This window comes from Procambarus clarkii, chromosome 52 (genome assembly GCF_040958095.1).
Source record: "Procambarus clarkii isolate CNS0578487 chromosome 52, FALCON_Pclarkii_2.0, whole genome shotgun sequence".
In the NCBI taxonomy this organism is placed as follows: domain Eukaryota; kingdom Metazoa; phylum Arthropoda; class Malacostraca; order Decapoda; family Cambaridae; genus Procambarus; species Procambarus clarkii.
Genome location: NC_091201.1, coordinates 20465887 through 20486001, shown reverse-complemented (window position 1 = coordinate 20486001; position 20115 = coordinate 20465887). Strand labels below are relative to the sequence as shown.

The window sequence follows — 20115 nt, the reverse complement described above, 5'->3', positions numbered from 1 at the left end:
CAGTATGCCTATGCACTCTGCACCAGGCCCGGATTCTTGGAACTCCATATTCATCAAGAACTGTAAAAAAAACACTATCGCAGGCCCATCACATTCTGTGGAGACAAAGCCTAGATACTGGCGTTATCCCTGACATACTAAAAACAGCAGAGATAGCACCACTCCATAAAGGAGGAAATAAGGCAGAGGCAAAAAATTACAGACCGATAGCATTAACATCACATATCATAAAAATCTTTGAGAGAAAGCTAAGAAGTAAGATCACAAAATACATGGAATCACAGCATCTCCATAACCCCGGACAACATGGTTTCAGAACAGGGCGCTCTTGCCTATCACAGTTGCTGGACCACTATGACATGGCATTAGATGCTATGGAAGACAAACAAAACGCTGATGTAATTTACACAGATTTCGCAAAAGCCTTCGACAAATGTGATCATGGTGTTATTGCACATAAAATGCGTTCAAAAGGAATTACCGGAAAAATAAGCAGATGAATTTATAATTTCCTGACTAGCAGAACCCAATGTGTAATAGTCAACAAAATAAAATCCGGTCCATCAACCGTGAAGAGCTCAGTCCCCCAGGGTACTGTGCTTGCTCCAGTACTTTTTCTCATCCTCATATCGGACATAGACAAGGACACAACCCATAACACTGTATCATCCTTTGCAGATCACACTAGGATTTTTATGAGAGTAGACAACAGAAGACACGGAAAACCTCCAATCAGGTGTGAATCAGGTCTTTCTATGGGCTACAGAAAATAATATGGTGTTTAACGAAGATAAGTTCCAGCTCATGTGCTACGAAAAAAGGAAAATATAAAAGCGGAAACCACGGATAAATCGCAGTCAAATAATGATATAGAACGAAAAGGCAATGTAAAGGATCTGGGTGTACTCATGTCGGAAGACCTTACCTTAAAAAAACACAATAAAGTAGCCGTCACAACTACAAGAAAAATGACAGGTTGGATAACAAGAACCTTTGACACTAGAGATACTATACCGATGATGATACTTTTCAAGACGCTAGTGCTCTCTAGAGTGGAGTACTGTTGCACAATGACAGCCCCTTTCAAAGCTGGAGAAATTGCTGACCTGGAGAGCGTGTAGAGAACCTTTACTATTAGAATCCACTCAGAAGAGCATCTAAACTATTGGGACCGGCTAGAGTCTAAATCTATATTCTCTTGAGCGCAGGCGGGAGATACATAATAATTTACACGTGGAAAATAGTAGAGGGGCTGGTCCTAAACCTGTACATAAAAATAACATCATATGAGACCAGAAGACATGGCAGGATGTGCAGAATACCCCCGTTGAAAAGCAGAGGTGCAACGGGTACTCTGAGAGAGAACTCTATCAACACAGAGGTCCGAGACTGTTCAACACGCTTCCACTACACATAAGGGGCATAACTGGCCGACCCCTCACAGTGTTTAAATGAGAACTCGATAAGCACCTCTAAAGGACACCTGATCAACCAGGCTGTGATTCATATGTTAGGCTGCGAGCAGCCGCGTCAAACAGCCTGGTTGACCAGTCCAGCAACGAGGAGACCTGATCGACGACCGGGCCGCGGTGTCGCTAAGCCCCGGAATCACCTCAAGGTAACCCTCAAGGTGAAGGTACTGTGTACACGGGATGCCAACCTTCACAATACTTTGTATTGTGAAGTGTTTTCCAGTACTTCACAATAATTTGTTTTGTGAAGTACTGTGAAGTACAACCTTCACAATACTTTGTATTGTGAAGGTTGTTAATCAACCTCCTCTATACAGAGGAGTTCAGTCACCATACTCAAGGGATCAGTCACCATACAGAGGAGCTCACTCACCATACTCAGGGGCTCAGTCACCATACAGAGGAGCTCAGTCACCATACTCAGGGGCTCAGTCACCATACAGAGGAGCTCAGTCACCATACTCAGGGGCTCAGTCACCATACAGAGGAGTTCAGTCACCATACTCAAGGGATCAGTCACCATACTCAAGGGATCAGTCACCATAAAGGGGAGCTGAGTTTAGGTGCGCCACTCGCGGGTGCTGTGAGGGAGACACATAAGAAGCAGCCCTCGCTGCCTCCCCCAGCTGAAGGGGGGAGGGGGAGGGAGACATTAAAGACGACATGCAGGCAGCTTATAGACAGTCCCGCGGGCATATAGACAGACAGACAGACGTCGCATTCATCGGTTAAGATGGCCCGGCTTGATGACGGGGCCACTGTGGGACGGGTCACACTTCCTGTCTGTCTGTCTGTCCACACACCTCGGGACAGAGGCTGCTGTGAGCCTGTCGACTCGACTCGTATTGCTCTTCTTCTCGACCAAATCAGAAGTTCCGAGCGATGAAACAAACATTTATCTTCATAAGAATCCCACTCGGGCCGAGGGCCGAGGGCCGAGGGCCGAGGGCCGAGGGTCGGATTAATGGAGGCGCTAAACGAAACTCATTGAAAAAAATACACTTAAAGTAATTACATCTTTGTTAAAGGTAAATAACAATGTATTAATCTCCCACCCACCCTACTCCTCCTCCTCCTCCTTCCCTGTTAATCTTACCCCATTATACAAGTTTTCTATATAATTAACGTCCCCTTAATTCGTCTCATTATATTCGTTAAAATAGTAACTTTATCTTGATCACAGGAGCACCACGTGTCACAGGAGGGAGCACACAGACCCACAGTTGATCACAGGAGCCCCACGTGTCACAGGAGGGAGCACACAGACCCACAGTTGATCACAGGAGCACCACGTGTCACAGAAGGGAGCACACAGACCCACAGTTGATCACAGGAGCACCACGTGTCACAGGAGGGAGCACACAGACCCACAGTTGATCACAGGAGCACCACGTGTCACAGGACGGATCACCCAGACCCACAGTTAATCACAGGAGCATCATATGTCACAAAAAAATTAGTTAGTAACAGTTGATTGACAATTGAGAGGCGGGCTGAAAGAGCAGAGCTCAAACCCTGCAAGCACAACTAGGTGAATACAGACCCAGATCTGATCACAGGAGCACAATGTATCACAGGAGAGAGCACACAGAATTAGAGCAAGCAGCAAAATTATGAGGAAGATTAAGAGAGGAAGAAAGTATGAGGCTCCAAGATGACCTAGACAAACTGAAGGAATGGTCCAACAAATGGCTACTAAAGTTCAACCCAAGTAAATGTAAGGTAATGAAATTAGGTGGAAGAAATAAAAAGCCAGACTGGATATCGAATGGGAGATGAAGTCCTTCACGAAACGGACAGAGTTCTCTCTGTCCGTTCTAGATCTAGGAGTTGATATGATGCCAAACCTGTTTCCTGAAGCCCACATCAAAAGAATAACATCGGCGGCGTATACGAGGCTGGCTAATATCAGAAGTGCTTTCAGGAACATGTGTAAGGTATCCTTCACAGCCTTGTATACCACGTATGTTAGACCAATCCTGGAGTATGCGGCCCCAGCATGGAGCCGTACCATGTCAAGCACAAGACGAAGCTGGAAAAAGATCACAGGTATGCCACTAGACTAATCTCAGAACTAAGAGGCATGAGTTATGAGGAAAGGCTGTGTGAACTGCACATCACGTTGCTGAAAGTCTGAAGAGTAAGAGGAGACATGATCACCATATACAAAATTCTCACGGTAATTGACAGGTAGACAAGGATGGGTTATTTAACAAGGGTGGTACACGCACAAGGGGACACAAGTGGAAGCTGAGTACCCAAATGAGCCACAGAGACATTAGAAAGAGACATAATGAAAGACATTATCAGTGTCAGAGTAGTTAGCAAATGGAATGCACTAATCAGTGATGTGGTGGACTCTGATATGATATGATATAAGCAGTGATATGATAGAGCTCTAGAAGCTCAGGAATCTGTGCACCAATTGATTGACAGATGATCCAAAGAGCCAACGCTCAACCCTCGCAAGCACAACTAGGTGAGCACACACACACACACACACACACACACACACACACACACACACACACACACACACACACACACACACACACACACACACACACACACACACCATAAAAAATGACATGCTAATTCCCTCGGGACAAACAAACACGCAATAGAGATTCTCGTCGTTTCCAATTACGGCGAGCGAGACTTTACTAATTTTATGGTATTTTTGTCCACTGTTGTGTGTGGTAAATGTTTCTGGAGTGGGGGAAGGGAAGGGAGGGACGCAGCAAGCGGAGAAAGAAAGAGAAGACGGAAGAGTAGCGTAGTGAGAAGAGGAGAGGAGGGAAGGAGTGTAGAGGAGAGGACATGGGAGGTGTAGTGGGGTGAAGAGGAGGGCAGGCAGAGGCTGTGAGGACTATGGCGGGTCTCCCGAGATTATCATAGTCATCACAGAATCAAAATTCTGGCTTCACAGTTACAAGACAACAACATTAGTCCCTATGGTCACTCTTCTCTGGTTTGATACAAGGTGAGTGTGTAGAGAGAGAGTGTATATGTGTGTATATATTACGTGGTGTGTGCATGTGTGTATGGCGTGGGGTGTGTACGAAGTGTGTGTGTGTGTGTGTATATATCCAACTACTAGTCCAAATACTGATCTCCCAGGAGGTAACCTACAGCAGAGAGGGCTGTGAGACTGGCCTCACGTAGGCAGTGTAAAGCGCACTGAATGCCTCCTTACTTAGGTTTCTAAATGATGTTCTAATTTTTGCCAGTGTAGAGTACGCTGCTGTCGTTATCATATTTATATGTGCCTTAGGATTTATATTTGGTGTTAATTCCACTCCCAGGTCTCTTTCTCGAGTCGTCACAGGTAAGCAGTTTCCTTTCATTGTGTACTGTCCCTTTGGTCCTCTGTCACCTAATCCCATTTCCATAACTTTACATTTGCTCGTGTTGAACTCCAGTAGCCATTACTCTGACCTTCTTTGCAACCTGTTCAAGTCCTCTTGGGGGCTCCTTCAATCCTCATCTTTCACAACTCCTCTTATTAAATTTGCATCATCCGGGAACTTCGACATATGGGACTCTACTTCTGTAAACATTTCATTTACGTATATTAGAAACAGAACTGGTACAAGCACCGATCCTTGAGGTACTCCACTCGATACAGTTCGCCAGTCCGACTTCTCGCCCTTTACCGTTACACTCTGACTCTTTCCTGTTAGGTAGCTCCTTACCATGCTAGGACCTTACCGCTTACTCCCGCCTGCCTCTCAAGTTTGAATAGCAGTCTCATGTGCGGTACTGTACCAAAAACTTTTTGGTAGTCCTAAATACGCAGTCTGCCCATCCTTCCTTGTCCTGCCTTATTCGTGTTACTTTATCATAGAATTCCAGAAGGTTTGTTAGGCATGATTTCTCTTCTGTGAACCCATGTTGGTGTTTGTTTACAAACCTAATGTTCTCCAGGTGTGCAACCAATCTTAACCTGATTATCCTTTGAAGTATTCTGCAGAGGATGCTTGTCAGTGATACTGGTCTGTAGTTAAGTGCCTCCTCCCTATATACATAGTTTAAAATTGGTACCACATTTGCCGTCGTCCAGCAACTGGGCAATTCTCCCACAACAAGTGACTTTTGCTGATCTTAAAGATCTTTGCCAGAGGCACGCTGAGGGCCTTCGCTGCTTCTTTTAGTATCTGGTGATATCACCAGATATCACGGTGATACTTAGTCTGTCCAACTGCTTTAGTTTCATCCAGTGTTGTCAACTGTTTCATTACCTCCTCTGCTGTCACTTCTATATCCGCTAGTGTCTCATCTTGGGTCATCTCCTCTTCTAACAATGGGACCTGCTCAGGCTCGGTTGTGAACACTCCATGGAAACTGGCATTCAGTGCCTCGTAGAAACCAAGAAGAATCTTAAAATCCGGCTACACCAATTTTAATGTCATTTAAAGGCAACACGTCTTGAGACGATTATTGATGGAGTGTCTCCCAGGAGAGTACAGATCAAAATCAGCACAGATCAAGGTAGCGGCGGCGCTGTGGTTGAGGCTGAGAGGAAGGCTCGCCCGGACCCCCGTGTGACGAGCAAACACAGCGGTGATGAACGACCTACAGGGGACGACAACACTGACTCACAATGAGAACAAACCCTCTAATCATGGCAGAGTTCCATCAGTGAGAAAACAATAGGGGGAGGCAAGACAGCCATCAGCGGACCTGACACCAGGAGGACAAGTCGCTCCACATCAAAAGAAGCCAACTTCATCACACAATATGTCAAAGACAAGACCCGATCACTGAGGAACACACCACCAGGCCACACACCAGGCCACACACCAGGCCACACGACCAGGCCACACACCAGGCCACACGACCAGGCCACACACCAGGCCACACACCAGCCCACACCACCAAGCCACACACCAGGCCACACACCAGGCCACACACCAGGCCACACACAAGGCCACACACCAGGCCACACACCAGGCCACACACCAGCCCACACCACCAAGCCACACACCAGGCCACACCACCAGGCCACACACCAGGCCACACACCTGGCCACACACCAGGCCACACCACCAAGCCACACACCAGGCCACACACCAGGCCACACACCAGGCCACACACCAGCCCACACCACCAGGCCACACACCAGGCCACACACCAGGCCACACACCAGCCCACACACCAGCCCACACACCAGGCCACACACCAGGCCACACACCAGGCCACACACCAGGCCACACACCAGGCCACACCACCAGGCCACACACCAGGCCACACACCAGGCCACACACCAGGCCACACACCAGGCCACACCACCAGGCCACACCACCAGGCCACACACCAGGCCACACACCAGGCCACACCACCAGACCACACCACCAGGCCACACACCAGGCCACACACCAGGCCACACACCAGGCCACACACCAGGCCACACACTAGGCCACACACCAGGCCACACACCAGGCCACACACCAGGCCACACACCAGGCCACACCACCAGGCCACACCACCAGGCCACACACCAGGCCACACCACCAGGCCACACCACCAGGCTACACACCAGGCCACACACCAGGCTACACACCAGGCCACACACCAGGCCACACACCAGGCCACACACCAGGCCACACACCAGGCCACACACCAGGCCACACACCAGGCCACACCACCAGGCCACACCACCAGGCCACACACCAGGCCACACACCAGGCCACACCACCAGGCCACACCACCAGGCTACAAACCAGGCCACACACCAGGCCACACACCAGGCCACACACCTGGCCACACACCAGGCCACACCTCCAGGCCACACCACCAGGCCACACACTAGGCCACACACCAGGCCACACACCAGGCCACACACCAGGCCACACCACCAGGCCACACACCAGGCCACACACCAGGCCACACACCAGGCCACACACCAGGCCACACACCAGGCCACACACCAAGCCACACCACCAGGCCACACCACCAGGCCACACACACCAGGCCACACACCAGGCCACACCACCAGACCACACCACCAGGCCACACACCAGGCCAGACACCAGGCCACACACCAGGCCACACACCAGGCCACACACTAGGCCACACACCAGGCCACACACCAGGCCACACACCAGGCCACACCACCAGGCCACACCACCAGGCCACACACCAGGCCACACACCAGGCCACACCACCAGGCAACACCACCAGGCTACACACCAGGCCACACACCAGGCTACACACCAGGCCACACACCAGGCCACACACCAGGCCACACACCAGGCCACACACCAGGCCACACACCAGGCCACACACCAGGCCACACCACCAGGCCACACCACCAGGCCACACACCAGGCCACACACCAGGCCACACCACCAGGCCACACCACCAGGCTACAAACCAGGCCACACACCAGGCCACACACCAGGCCACACACCAGGCCACACACCAGGCCACACCACCAGGCCACACCACCAGGCCACACACTAGGCCACACACCAGGCCACACACCAGGCCACACACCAGGCCACACCACCAGGCCACACCACCAGGCCACACACCAGGCCACACACCAGGCCACACACCAGGCCACACACCAGGCCACACACCAGGCCACACACCAGCCCACACCACCAGGCCACACACCAGGCCACACACCAGGCCACACACCAGGCCACACACCAGCCCACACACCAGCCCACACACCAGGCCACACACCAGGCCACACACCAGGCCACACACCAGGCCACACACCAGGCCACACCACCAGGCCACACACCTGGCCACACACCAGGCCACACCACCAAGCCACACACCAGGCCACACACGAGGCCACACACCAGGCCACACACCAGGCCACACACCAGCCCACACCACCAGGCCACACACCAGGCCACACACCAGGCCACACACCAGCCCACACACCAGCCCACACACCAGGCCACACACCAGGCCACACACCAGGCCACACACCAGGCCACACACCAGGCCACACCACCAGGCCACACACCAGGCCACACACCAGGCCACACACCAGGCCACACACCAGGCCACACACCAGGCCACACACCAGGCCACACCACCAGGCCACACCACCAGGCCACACACCAGGCCACACACCAGGCCACACCACCAGACCACACCACCAGGCCACACACCAGGCCACACACCAGGCCACACACCAGGCCACACACCAGGCCACACACCAGGCCACACACTAGGCCACACACCAGGCCACACACCAGGCCACACACCAGGCCACACCACCAGGCCACACCACCAGGCCACACACCAGGCCACACACCAGGCCACACCACCAGGCCACACCACCAGGCTACACACCAGGCCACACACCAGGCTACACACCAGGCCACACACCAGGCCACACACCAGGCCACACACCAGGCCACACACCAGGCCACACACCCGGCCACACACCAGGCCACACACCAGGCCACACCACCAGGCCACACCACCAGGCCACACACCAGGCCACACACCAGGCCGCACCACCAGGCCACACCACCAGGCTACAAACCAGGCCACACACCAGGCCACACACCAGGCCACACACCAGGCCACACACCAGGCCACACCACTAGGCCACACCACCAGGCCACACACCAGGCCACACACCAGGCCACACACTAAGCCACACACCAGGCCACACACCAGGCCACACACCAGGCCACACCACCAGGCCACACCACCAGGCCACACACCAGGCCACACACCAGGCCACACCACCAGGCCACACCACCAGGCTACACACCAGGCCACACACCAGGCCACACACCAGGCCACACACCAGGCCACACATGAGGCCACACACCAGGCCACACACCAGGCCACACACCAGGCCACACACCAGGCCACACACCAGGCCACACACCAGGCCACACACCAGGCCACACACCAGGCCACACCACCAGGCCACACCACCAGGCCACACACCAGGCCACACACCAGGCCACACACCAGGCCACACCACCAGGCCACACACCAGGCCACACACCAGGCCACACACCAGGCCACACACCAGGGCACACACCAGGCCACACACCAGGCCACACCACCAGGCCACACCACCAGGCCACACACCAGGCCACACACCAGGCCACACCACCAGGCCACACCACCAGGCTACACACCAGGCCACACACCAGGCTACACACCAGGCCACACACCAGGCCACACACCAGGCCACACACCAGGCCACACACCAGGCCACACACCAGGCTACACACCAGGCCACACACCAGCCCACACACCAGGCCACACACCAGGCCACACCACCAGGCCACACACCAGGCAACACCACCAGGCCACACACCAGGCCACACACCAGGCCACACACCAGGCCACACACCAGGCCACACCACCAGGCAACACACCAGGCCACACACCAGGCTACACACCAGCCCACACACCAGGCCACACACCAGGCCACACACCAGGCCACACACCAGGCCACACACCAGGCCACACACCAGGCCACACACCAGGCCACACCACCAGGCAACACACCAGGCCACACACCAGGCCACACACTAGCCCACACACCAGGCCACACACCAGGCCACACACCAGGCCACACACCAGGCCACACCACCAGGCTACACACCAGGCTCACACACCAGGCAACACCACCAGGCAACACCACCAGGCCACACACCAGGCCACACACCAGGCCACACACCAAGCCATACACCAGGCCACACACCAGGCCACACCACCAAGCCACACCACCAGGCTACAAACCCGGCCACACACCAGGCCACACACCAGGCCACACACCAGGCCACACACCAGGCCACACACCAGGCCACACCACCAGGCTACACACCAGGCTACACACCAGGCTACACACCAGGCAACACCACCAGGCAACACCACCAGGCCACACACCAGGCCACACACCAGGCCACACACCAAGCCACACACCAGGCCACACACCAGGCCACACCACCAGGCCACACCACCAGGCTACACACCAGGTCACACACCAGGCCACACACCAGGCCACACACCAGGCCACACACAAGGCCACACCACCAGGCCACACCACCAGGCCAGACACCAGGCCACACACCAGGCCACACCACCAGGCCACACACCAGGCCACACACCAGGCCACACACCAAGCCACACACCAGGCCACACACCAGGCCACACCACCAGGCCACACACTAGGCCACACCACCAGGCTACAAACCAATCCACACACCAGGCCACACACCAGGCCACACACCAGGCCACACACCAGGCCACACACCAGGCCACACACCAGGCCACACACCAGGCCACACCACCAGGCCACACACCAGGCCACACACCAGGCCACACACCAGGCCACACACCAGGCCACACACCAGGCCACACACCAGGCTACACACCAGGCCACACCACTAGGCTACACACCAGGCCACACCACCAGGCCACACACCAGGCCACACACCAGGCCACACACCAGGCCACACACCAGGCCACACACCAGGCCACACACCAGGCCACACGACATACTGGGCTAGGACGCCACAAATATTTAGAGCATATCCAACATTTTCCTAGAAGCTAGTGGCTACTCTGTGCTAGTTTTGAGTTCATAGTTTGAATGAATATTAAAGATGAGAGGAGAGAGAGAGAATATAACAGAAGATAAGCATACAGGAAAGGAAGATATGACAGTATAAGAGAATGTTTGCAAGTCGTTCACTGGGAAAGAGAATTTGGGAACAGGACAGCATAGTCATGATTGACTATGCTGTCAGTAATGTTCAGAAGCTAAGTAGAGATTTATGCCAACACTCAGGAACAAGCGTTCGACAAACAATTTCAGCTTATGATTTAGCAGTAAGGATAAGCAGGAGAGCTTGACAGAGGCCCAGGAAGAGAGAAGAGACGTCGAGGGCCGCAATCACTGCACCAGAGAAAGGAAGGAATATGTGGGAGTTATAATATAATACAGAGAAGCATTATAAAGCTTCCAGGGCTAAGGATCAACCCAAACTACCACAGTCACATCAAGATGAAAATACCTGTAGAGAATCAAGTGATTAGAGAAGATCTGAAGGAAGGAGAGGGAAGAGGGAGAGGAGGACCAAACATGAAATGGCGAGAACACATGTCAGATACTAAACCAAAGCGTCCAGGATGTGTCCAGACTAGACCCTGAACACGTCCAGTGGTAGAGAACAGAACACTTGTGGGTGAGGGACAACGCTGCGTGGAGCTTATGGTAGATGAGATCAAGATGGAGCCTGAAGAATTAGACGCTGTGAATGTTGTAGCGCCAGGCCAAGTCTCCCCTCCATGTTCAAGAGCTCGGCTCAGGCAGGGAACAAACCTTTTTGTATAATCTTCAGTGTCTCACTGGAAAACTGAGAGTACTGTTTATCCAACAGTAAAATGGGTTCCTGGTTGGTTTACGACTTGGCGGGTCGTGTTCCGGGAAAAATTAGGATTAGGTCTTGCCCGATACGGTATGTATGCTGTTGTCTGTACAAGAAGGTATGAACTCTTGTGTGTACACACACACACACACACACACACACACACACACACACACACACACACACACACACACACACACACACACACACACACACATACACACACACACACACACAAACATCATTCAGAAACCTAAGTAAGGAGGCATTTAGGGCGCTTTACACTGCCTACGTAAGGCCAGTCTTAGAGTATGCCGCCTCATCATGGAGTCCCCATCTGAAGAAGCATATAATGAAACTGGAAAAGGTTCAGAGGTTTGCAACGAGACTCGTCCCAGAGCTACGAGGGATGGGGTATGAGGAGCGCCTGAGGGAACTGTGCCTTACGACACTAGAAAGAAGAAGGGAGAGGGGGGACATGATAGGAACGTATAAGATACTCAGAGGGATTGACAGAGTGGACATAGACGAAATGTTCACACGGAATAGTAACAGAACGAGGGGACATGGATGGAAGCTTGAAACTCAGATGAGTCACAGAGATGTTAGGAAGTTTTCTTTTAGCGTGAGAGTAGTGGGAAAATGGAATGCACATCAGGAACAGGTTGTGGAAGCAAATACTATTCATAATTTTAAAACTAGGTATGATAGGGAAATGGGACAGGAGTCATTGCTGTAAACAACCGATGCTCGAAAGGCAGGATCCAAGAGTCAATGCTCGATCCTGCAGACACAACTAGGTGAGTACAACTAGGTGAGTACACACACACACACACACACACACACACACACACACACACACACACACACACACACACAAGGGGCCTCGTAGCCTGGTGGATAGCGCGCAGGACTCGTAATTCTGTGGCGCGGGTTCGATTCCCGCACGAGGCAGAAACAAATGGGCAAAGTTTCTTTCACCCTGAATGCCCCTGTTACTTAGCAGTAAATAGGTACCTGGGAGTTAGTCAGCTGTCACGGGCTGCTTCCTGGGGTGTGTGTGTGTGTGTGTGGTGTGAAAAAAAAAAAAAAGTAGTTAGTGTAGTTAGTAATCAGTTGATTGACAGTTGAGAGGCGGGCCGAAAGAGCAAAGCTCAACCCCGCAAACACAACTAGGTGAATACAACTAGGTAAATACACACACACACAGGGAGCAGGAGGCCAGATACAAGGTATCATCTGGGAGAGGAAATTCTTCAGGAGTCAGAGAAGGAAAAAGACTTGGGGGTTGTTATCACGCCAGACCTGTCTCCTGCAGCACATATCAAGCGGATAACATCAGCGGCATATGCCAGGCTGGTGAACATACGAACGGCATTCAGAAACTTGTGTAAAGAATAATTCAGAACTTTGTATACCACATATGTCAGGCCAATCCTGGAGTATGCAGCCCCAGCATGGAGTCCATATCTAGTCAAGGATAAGACTAAACTGGAAAAGGTTCAAAGGTTTGCCACCAGACTAGCACCCGAGCTGAGAGGTATGAGCTACGAGGAGAGACTACGGGAATTAAACCTCACTTCGCTGGAAGACAGAAGAGTTAGGGGGGACATGATCACCACATTCAAGATTCTGAAGGGGATTGATAGGGTAGATAAAGACAGTCTATTTAACACAAGGGGAACACGCACAAGGGGACACAGGTGGAAACTGAGTGCCCAAATGAGCCACAGAGATATTAGAAAGAACTTTTTTAGTGTCAGAGTGGTTGACAAATGGACTGCATTAGGAGGTGATGTGGTGGAGGCTGACTCCATACTCAGCTTCAAGTGTAGATATGATATATAGAGCCCAATAGGCTCAGGAATCTGTACACCTGTTGATTGACGGTTGAGAGGCGGGACCAAAGAGCCAGAGCTCAACCCCCGCAAACACAACTAGGTGAGTACACACACACACACATATATATATATATGTGTGTGTGTCCCCTCTTCCTCCTCACCATCCCCACTCCCCAGTCTCCTTGTCCTCCCCCACCATTCTCCACTCCCTCGTCCCCTCGTCCCCACCATTCCCAACTCCCCCGTTCCCTCGTCCTCCCCACCACTCCCCCTTCCCTGTCCCCTCATCCTCCTAATATATGGGTGAGAGACTATAGAGATCAACGTAGAGGAAAGTAACGAGTCGGGAGCCACAGGCCTCTGTTGTCGAGCCCATATTGTTATATGTGTGTGCCATTGTTATAACTGAGGAGTTACCTTGATATAACTGAGGAGTTACCTTGATATAACTGAGGAGTTACCTTGATATAACTGAGGAGTTACCTTGATATAACTGAGGAGTTACCTTGATATAACTGAGGAGTTACCTTGATATTACTGAGGAGTTACCTTGATATAACTGAGGCGTTACCTTGATATAACTGAGAGTTACCTTGATATAACTGAGGAATTACCTTGATATAACTGAGGAATTACCTTGATATAACTGAGGAATTACCTTAATATAACTGAGGAGTTACCTTGATATAACTGAGGAATTACCTTGATATAACTGAGGAATTACCTTAATATAACTGAGGAGTTACCTTGATATAACTGAGGAATTATCTTAATATAACTGAGGAGTTACCTTGATATAACTGAGGCGTTACCTTGATATAACTGAGGAGTTACCTTGATATAACTGAGAGTTACCTTGATATAACTTAGGAATTACCTTGATATAACTGAGGAATTACCTTGATATAACTGAGGAATTACCTTAATATAACTGAGGAATTACCTTAATATAACTGAGGAATTACCTTGATATAACTGAGGAATTACCTTAATATAACTGAGGAATTACCTTGATATAAGTGAGGAATTACCTTGATATAACTGAGGAGTTACCTTGATATAACTGAGGAGTTACCTTGATATAACTGAGGAGTTACCTTGATATAACTGAGGAGTTACCTTGATATAACTGAGAGTTACCTTGATATAACTGAGGAATTACCTTGATATAACTGAGGAATTACCTTGATATAACTGAGGAATTACCTTGATATAACTGAGGAATTACCTTAATATAACTGAGGAGTTACCTTGATATAACTGAGGAATTACCTTGATATAACTGAGGAATTACCTTAATATAACTGAGGAATTACCTTGATATAAGTGAGGAATTACCTTGATATAACTGAGGAATTACCTTGATATAACTGAGGAGTTACCTTGATATAACTGAGGAGTTACCTTGATATAACTGAGGAATTACCTTGATATAACTGAGGAGTTACCTTGATATAACTGAGGAGTTACCTTGATATAACCGAGGAGTTCCACATATGAGTCCCACCCACATATTCCCACCCACGACTGACGACGTTGGAAGGTTCTGGAAGCATGCTGTGCGACGTTGTCATGGTAATGGCACAAGACGCTGGGAGTGACAGCCAATCAGCGAGAGGCCATGCAAGACGTCGTCCAAGAAGAGGCTACGATTGGGCCAGGGACGTCGTTTACCAACTGAGAACCACGTAATTTAAGCAGCCTCTGTCAGCCTGAGTTTTGTGTCTATAGGTTGTTCTCGCCTATTTGATGCTGGGACAGTTAGCTCAAGTCATCGGAGGAAGGATGTGGTGTCCAGCGGTGTGTGGGAGCCCAGGAGCTATGGTCAACTGACGGGTTTGCTGACGTGAGGCGCCACAACCTGAGTGGCGAGGTTGCTTAGACGACCTTAGTAGTTCCTGACCAGTTGAGTCATCTGCGTCGTCCGAGGTGTGTACGCTGCGTCGTCCGAGGTGTGAACGCTGCGTCGTCCAAGGTGTGAACGCTGCGTCGTCCGAGGTGTGGACGCTGCGTCGTCCGAGGTGTGTACGCTGCGTCGTCCGAGGTGTGTACGCTGCGTCGTCCGAGGTGTGAACGCTGCGTCGTCCGAGGTGTGAACGCTGCGTCGTCCGTTGTGTGAACGCTGCGTCGTCCGAGGTGTGAACGCTGCGTCGTCCGAGGTGTGAACGCTGCGTCGTCCGAGGTGTGGACGCTGCGTCGTCCGAGGTGTGTACGCTGCGTCGTCCGAGGTGTGTACGCTGCGTCGTCCGAGGTGTGAACGCTGCGTCGTCCGAGGTGTGAACGCTGCGTCGTCCGTTGTGTGAACGCTGCGTCGTCCGAGGTGTGAACGCTGCGTCGTCCGAGGTGTGGACGCTGCGTCGTCCGAGGTGTGTACGCTGCGTCGTCCGAGGTGTGAACGCTGCGTCGTCCGAGGTGTGAACGCTGCGTCGTCCGAGGTGTGTACGCTGCGTCGTCCGAGGTGTGAACGCTGCGTCGTCCGTTGTGTGAACGCTGCGTCGTCCGAGGTGTGTACGCTGCGTCGTCCGAGGTGTGTACGCTGCGTCGTCCGTTGTGTGGACGCTGCGTCGTCCGAGGTGTGTACGCTGCGTCGTCCGAGGTGTGTACGCTGCGTCGTCCGAGGTGTGTACGCTGCGTCGTCCGAGGTGTGAACGCTGCGTCGTCCGAGGTGTGGACGCTGTGTCGTCCGTTGTGTGAACGCTGCGTCGTCCGAGGTGTGTACGCTGCGTCGTCCGAGGTGTGAACGCTGCGTCGTCCGAGGTGTGTACGCTGCGTCGTCCGAGGTGTGAACGCTGCGTCGTCCGAGGTGTGTACGCTGCGTCGTCCGTTGTGTGAACGCTGCGTCGTCCGAGGTGTGAACGCTGCGTCGTCCGAGGTGTGTACGCTGCGTCGTCCGTTGTGTGAACGCTGTGTCTGGGAAGTGTGTGCCAGGAAAGGGCTGCGATATAGTAAGATGTGAGGTCCAAGTCGTGACCAGTTTCAAGAGGCGGGTCCCAGCCGTGCTCTCCATGACCAGGTGTCTGAGGCCAACCCGTCCTCCTAATAGTGCGTCGCATTTTGACGTTCATTCTCCCTAAGACCAAAAACCGTCGTACTAGAAAATAGTAGTGGCTCGCGAAATTGACACTACTCCGTTTTCTGTTTTAGGACCTCTGATGGGTTAGGATAAAGGCACTTTAGTACGACAGTTTCTTGATGTTGAGGGAACCTGAGCAGTCCAGCCTCCTAGAATGAAAGTACTTAAAGTAATGCTGTGTTCAACAGCACAAATATGTCGTGATGGACCACCAGAAAGTATACTATTGTTGTTCTGAATTTGGACAAACCGGAAAAGTTTGTATATATATATATATTGCTGATAAAACCTAACCTAACCTATCTAAGGGCTAATTACAGTGCATATATGTGCTCTACTAGGCCTGGATATATTGAAGTTTGATTTAAGCTTGTATTCCAGACTATAAAATAATACAAAAAGTGGGTTACTGGGGCTCCAATACTATATATTGGTACGACGGAGCCACTTGACTGACGCCAGGACAAGGGAGGTGTAAGACGGAGAACACTAAAGGGTTATAGGATGCTCCAGAAGGCTCTGGTCAAACTAGAGAGATGGGCTACATGTGTGTGGCTGTTTGACTTTAATCCATGCAAATGCAAGGATTTAGGACTGGGGCTGAAGAGCCCAAAAAGTTCGAGATGATGGATAAAAGAGGCATGAGTTAGACAAACGGGGAATAGCCATAACGCGAAACCTATCACCAGAGGCCAACATGGACAGGATCAAAACTGAAGTGTGTGAACACCTGGCGGACACTCGTCTTGCCTTCAGGACTGTGAAGAAGGAAACTTTCAGAGTGTTGTGCACTATGTTAGAGCAGCAGTTGAATATGTCGCCTCGACGTGATATCCCCAACCAAGGCGAGGCTGAGGTACCTGGACCTCGCCTCCCTGGAGGGAGAGAAGGTGACATACGATTCTTAGACACATTAATAAAGTGGACAAAAGCGAAATGTGTAAGGAAGTAGCAGATGAGGACACGAGTAGTGCTAAACACTTACCTGAGTCGTGAGGACGGAAGGTAGCACTTCAGCAGTGTAGGAGTAGTCAGCAAGGAGAAGGTAGCTGCAAGGTAGGGGTAGTGGAGGTAAACTCAATCCATAGTTCCAAGAGAATGTATCACAAGATGTATGAGGGTAGAAAGTCGTTGCAATAGGGGGACTGCAACTGAAAGGCGAGGCTCAGGAGCTAAATCATGTCCTTCAAGGACCAATAGGCGAGCGCGCTCACACACACTCCTTGGCCGCCGCCCCGCTCTCATCCTCCCACACAGCTTGGCCGCCCAACTCTCATCCTCCCACACAGCTTGGCCGCCCAACTCTCATCCTCCCACACAGCTTGGCCGCCCAACTCTCATCCTCCCACACACACACACAAACAGCTTGTCCGCCCCACTCTCATCCTCCCACACACACACACACACACACACACACACACACACACACACACACACACACACACACACACACACACACACACACACACACACACCTTGGGTGCCCCGCTCTCATCCTCCCACACACACACACACACACACACACACACACACACACACACACACACACACACACACACACACACACACACACACACACACCTTGGCCGCCCAGCTCTCATCCTCCCACACACAGGTCAGTTGTTGTGTTGGATGGACGTGGGTTGGGAGCTCTTGGGTCACAAGTGGAGTGGGAGGAGTAATCAGATTACTTCGAAGTAGAAAAGTGTGTACAAGTGAAAGAAAAAACTTGGGTTTTGACTAAAGCCATAAGGTAGTGAAGAAAAACAGTATAAGTAGCGTAATTGAAAATAGTTGTTGAAGCACTATGGCAGTGTGCAGAGTGGAGCAGACCTGTGACCGTGACCTCTCCCCCGGCAGCAACCCTCCCAACACCTCGTGGGGAGACGCTTGGAGTGACGGTGATGGATTCACTCACAATAGGTGAGTGAATACTCACCTATTGTGTTAGGAAGGTCGGAAAGGTTACTTGGAACCCCTGTGGGGTAAGGTTGGATTATAGCAATGACTAGGTCAGGAAGGGCGTCTAGGTCCAGCAGTATTATTATTGAAGAAGAGGATAAGTTTGTGGAGATGATTGGGAAATTTGTAGGGAAGAGGGATGTTTGGATAGATGATCTATCCAAACCAGGGGATTAAAAGAGGATTAAATCCAGGGGATTAAAAGTGAAATCTTTAACAAGATACAGGACGAGGTTCAAAGACACAAACGAGAGTTTATGGATTATAGGATTATATTCAAGAGGAAATCAGGTAGAGCAGGATAGAAGGGAAAGGAGAAATAACTAGGCTTACAAATGAATTTGGCAGGAATAACGGAAGCTTGGCAGGGGGGGGGGGAGTAGTGGTGGATGAAGTAGCGAGTGTGAGAGGGGTGGGGGTCAGCCACGGGGGGAGGAGGGAAGCGACCAGAATGACCCTGCACTGAGAAAGAGGACAATCATAATCCATGGATTGCTTGAAGTCAAGGCACTATTGAAGCAGGAAAGGATGGAGATTGAAGATCTTAAGCTACAGGGGATCTTGAGAGATATCAGAGCCCAGATGGCAGGAAATGAGGTGCAAGACCACCGACGCATTGGGCCATACAACTGCGACAAGAAACGACCTGTCCTTGTACAGTTCAATAATAAAGAGGCAGTGGATTACATACTGCATCACAAACACTTACTCAGAGGTAGCGAAAACTATTACTATGTGTATATTGACAGATTCATGACAAAAGAGGAACAGATAGCCCACAGGGCGAGCAAACCTCAACGATACAACTCTTCCCATTTGAGTGTAGTTACACACCCCAGTCTTGCTATGCCCCCACCCCGTGCTAACCGGCTCACAACTGCTTCTCCGGTCACTCCCTCCCCAAATCAGCCCTCCCTGCCCCTGCTTATCTCCCCAACACCTCCCCTGACCCCTCTGACCTCCCTGCATTCAAATCCATCTGCTTCATCCCACATTCCAAGGACCCCCTCATCCCATGAACATCCCCTGAAATGGAAGTTTGAACACCTGGGAAATCGGGATACCAATGAGAGCACAAGCTTCATACTTGTGCTTCATACTTCATACTTCATACTTTCCTCCCTTCATGACAGCAGAAGGGAGGAAGATTGTGATCTTGGTAATCTACAATTCCCCTCCAAACAGTAGAAGACCCAGGCAGGAGTATGATGACAACAACAATGCATGTATAGATGAACTGCAAAAGGCAGCAACATTAGCCCACAGAATGAGATCGAAGCTGCTGATCATGAGGGACCTAAATCATGGAGAGATAAACTGGGAATCAAGGAATCCCCATGGAGGGGACGAAACATGGGGAGCAAAGTTAGTAGATGTAATAGACAGGAATTTCCTAACAC

General features: G+C 51.3%; 1 protein-coding gene across 1 annotated transcript; it reads right to left on the bottom strand.

Annotated features, from left to right (window-relative positions):
- Positions 1–15446: 15446 nt before the first annotated feature.
- On the bottom strand, positions 15447–16733 carry LOC138352169 (putative uncharacterized protein ENSP00000383309). Its single transcript, XM_069304434.1, has one exon. The coding sequence runs from the start codon at positions 16731–16733 to the stop codon at positions 15447–15449; it is 1287 nt and encodes a 428-aa protein (XP_069160535.1).
- Positions 16734–20115: the final 3382 nt, after the last annotated feature.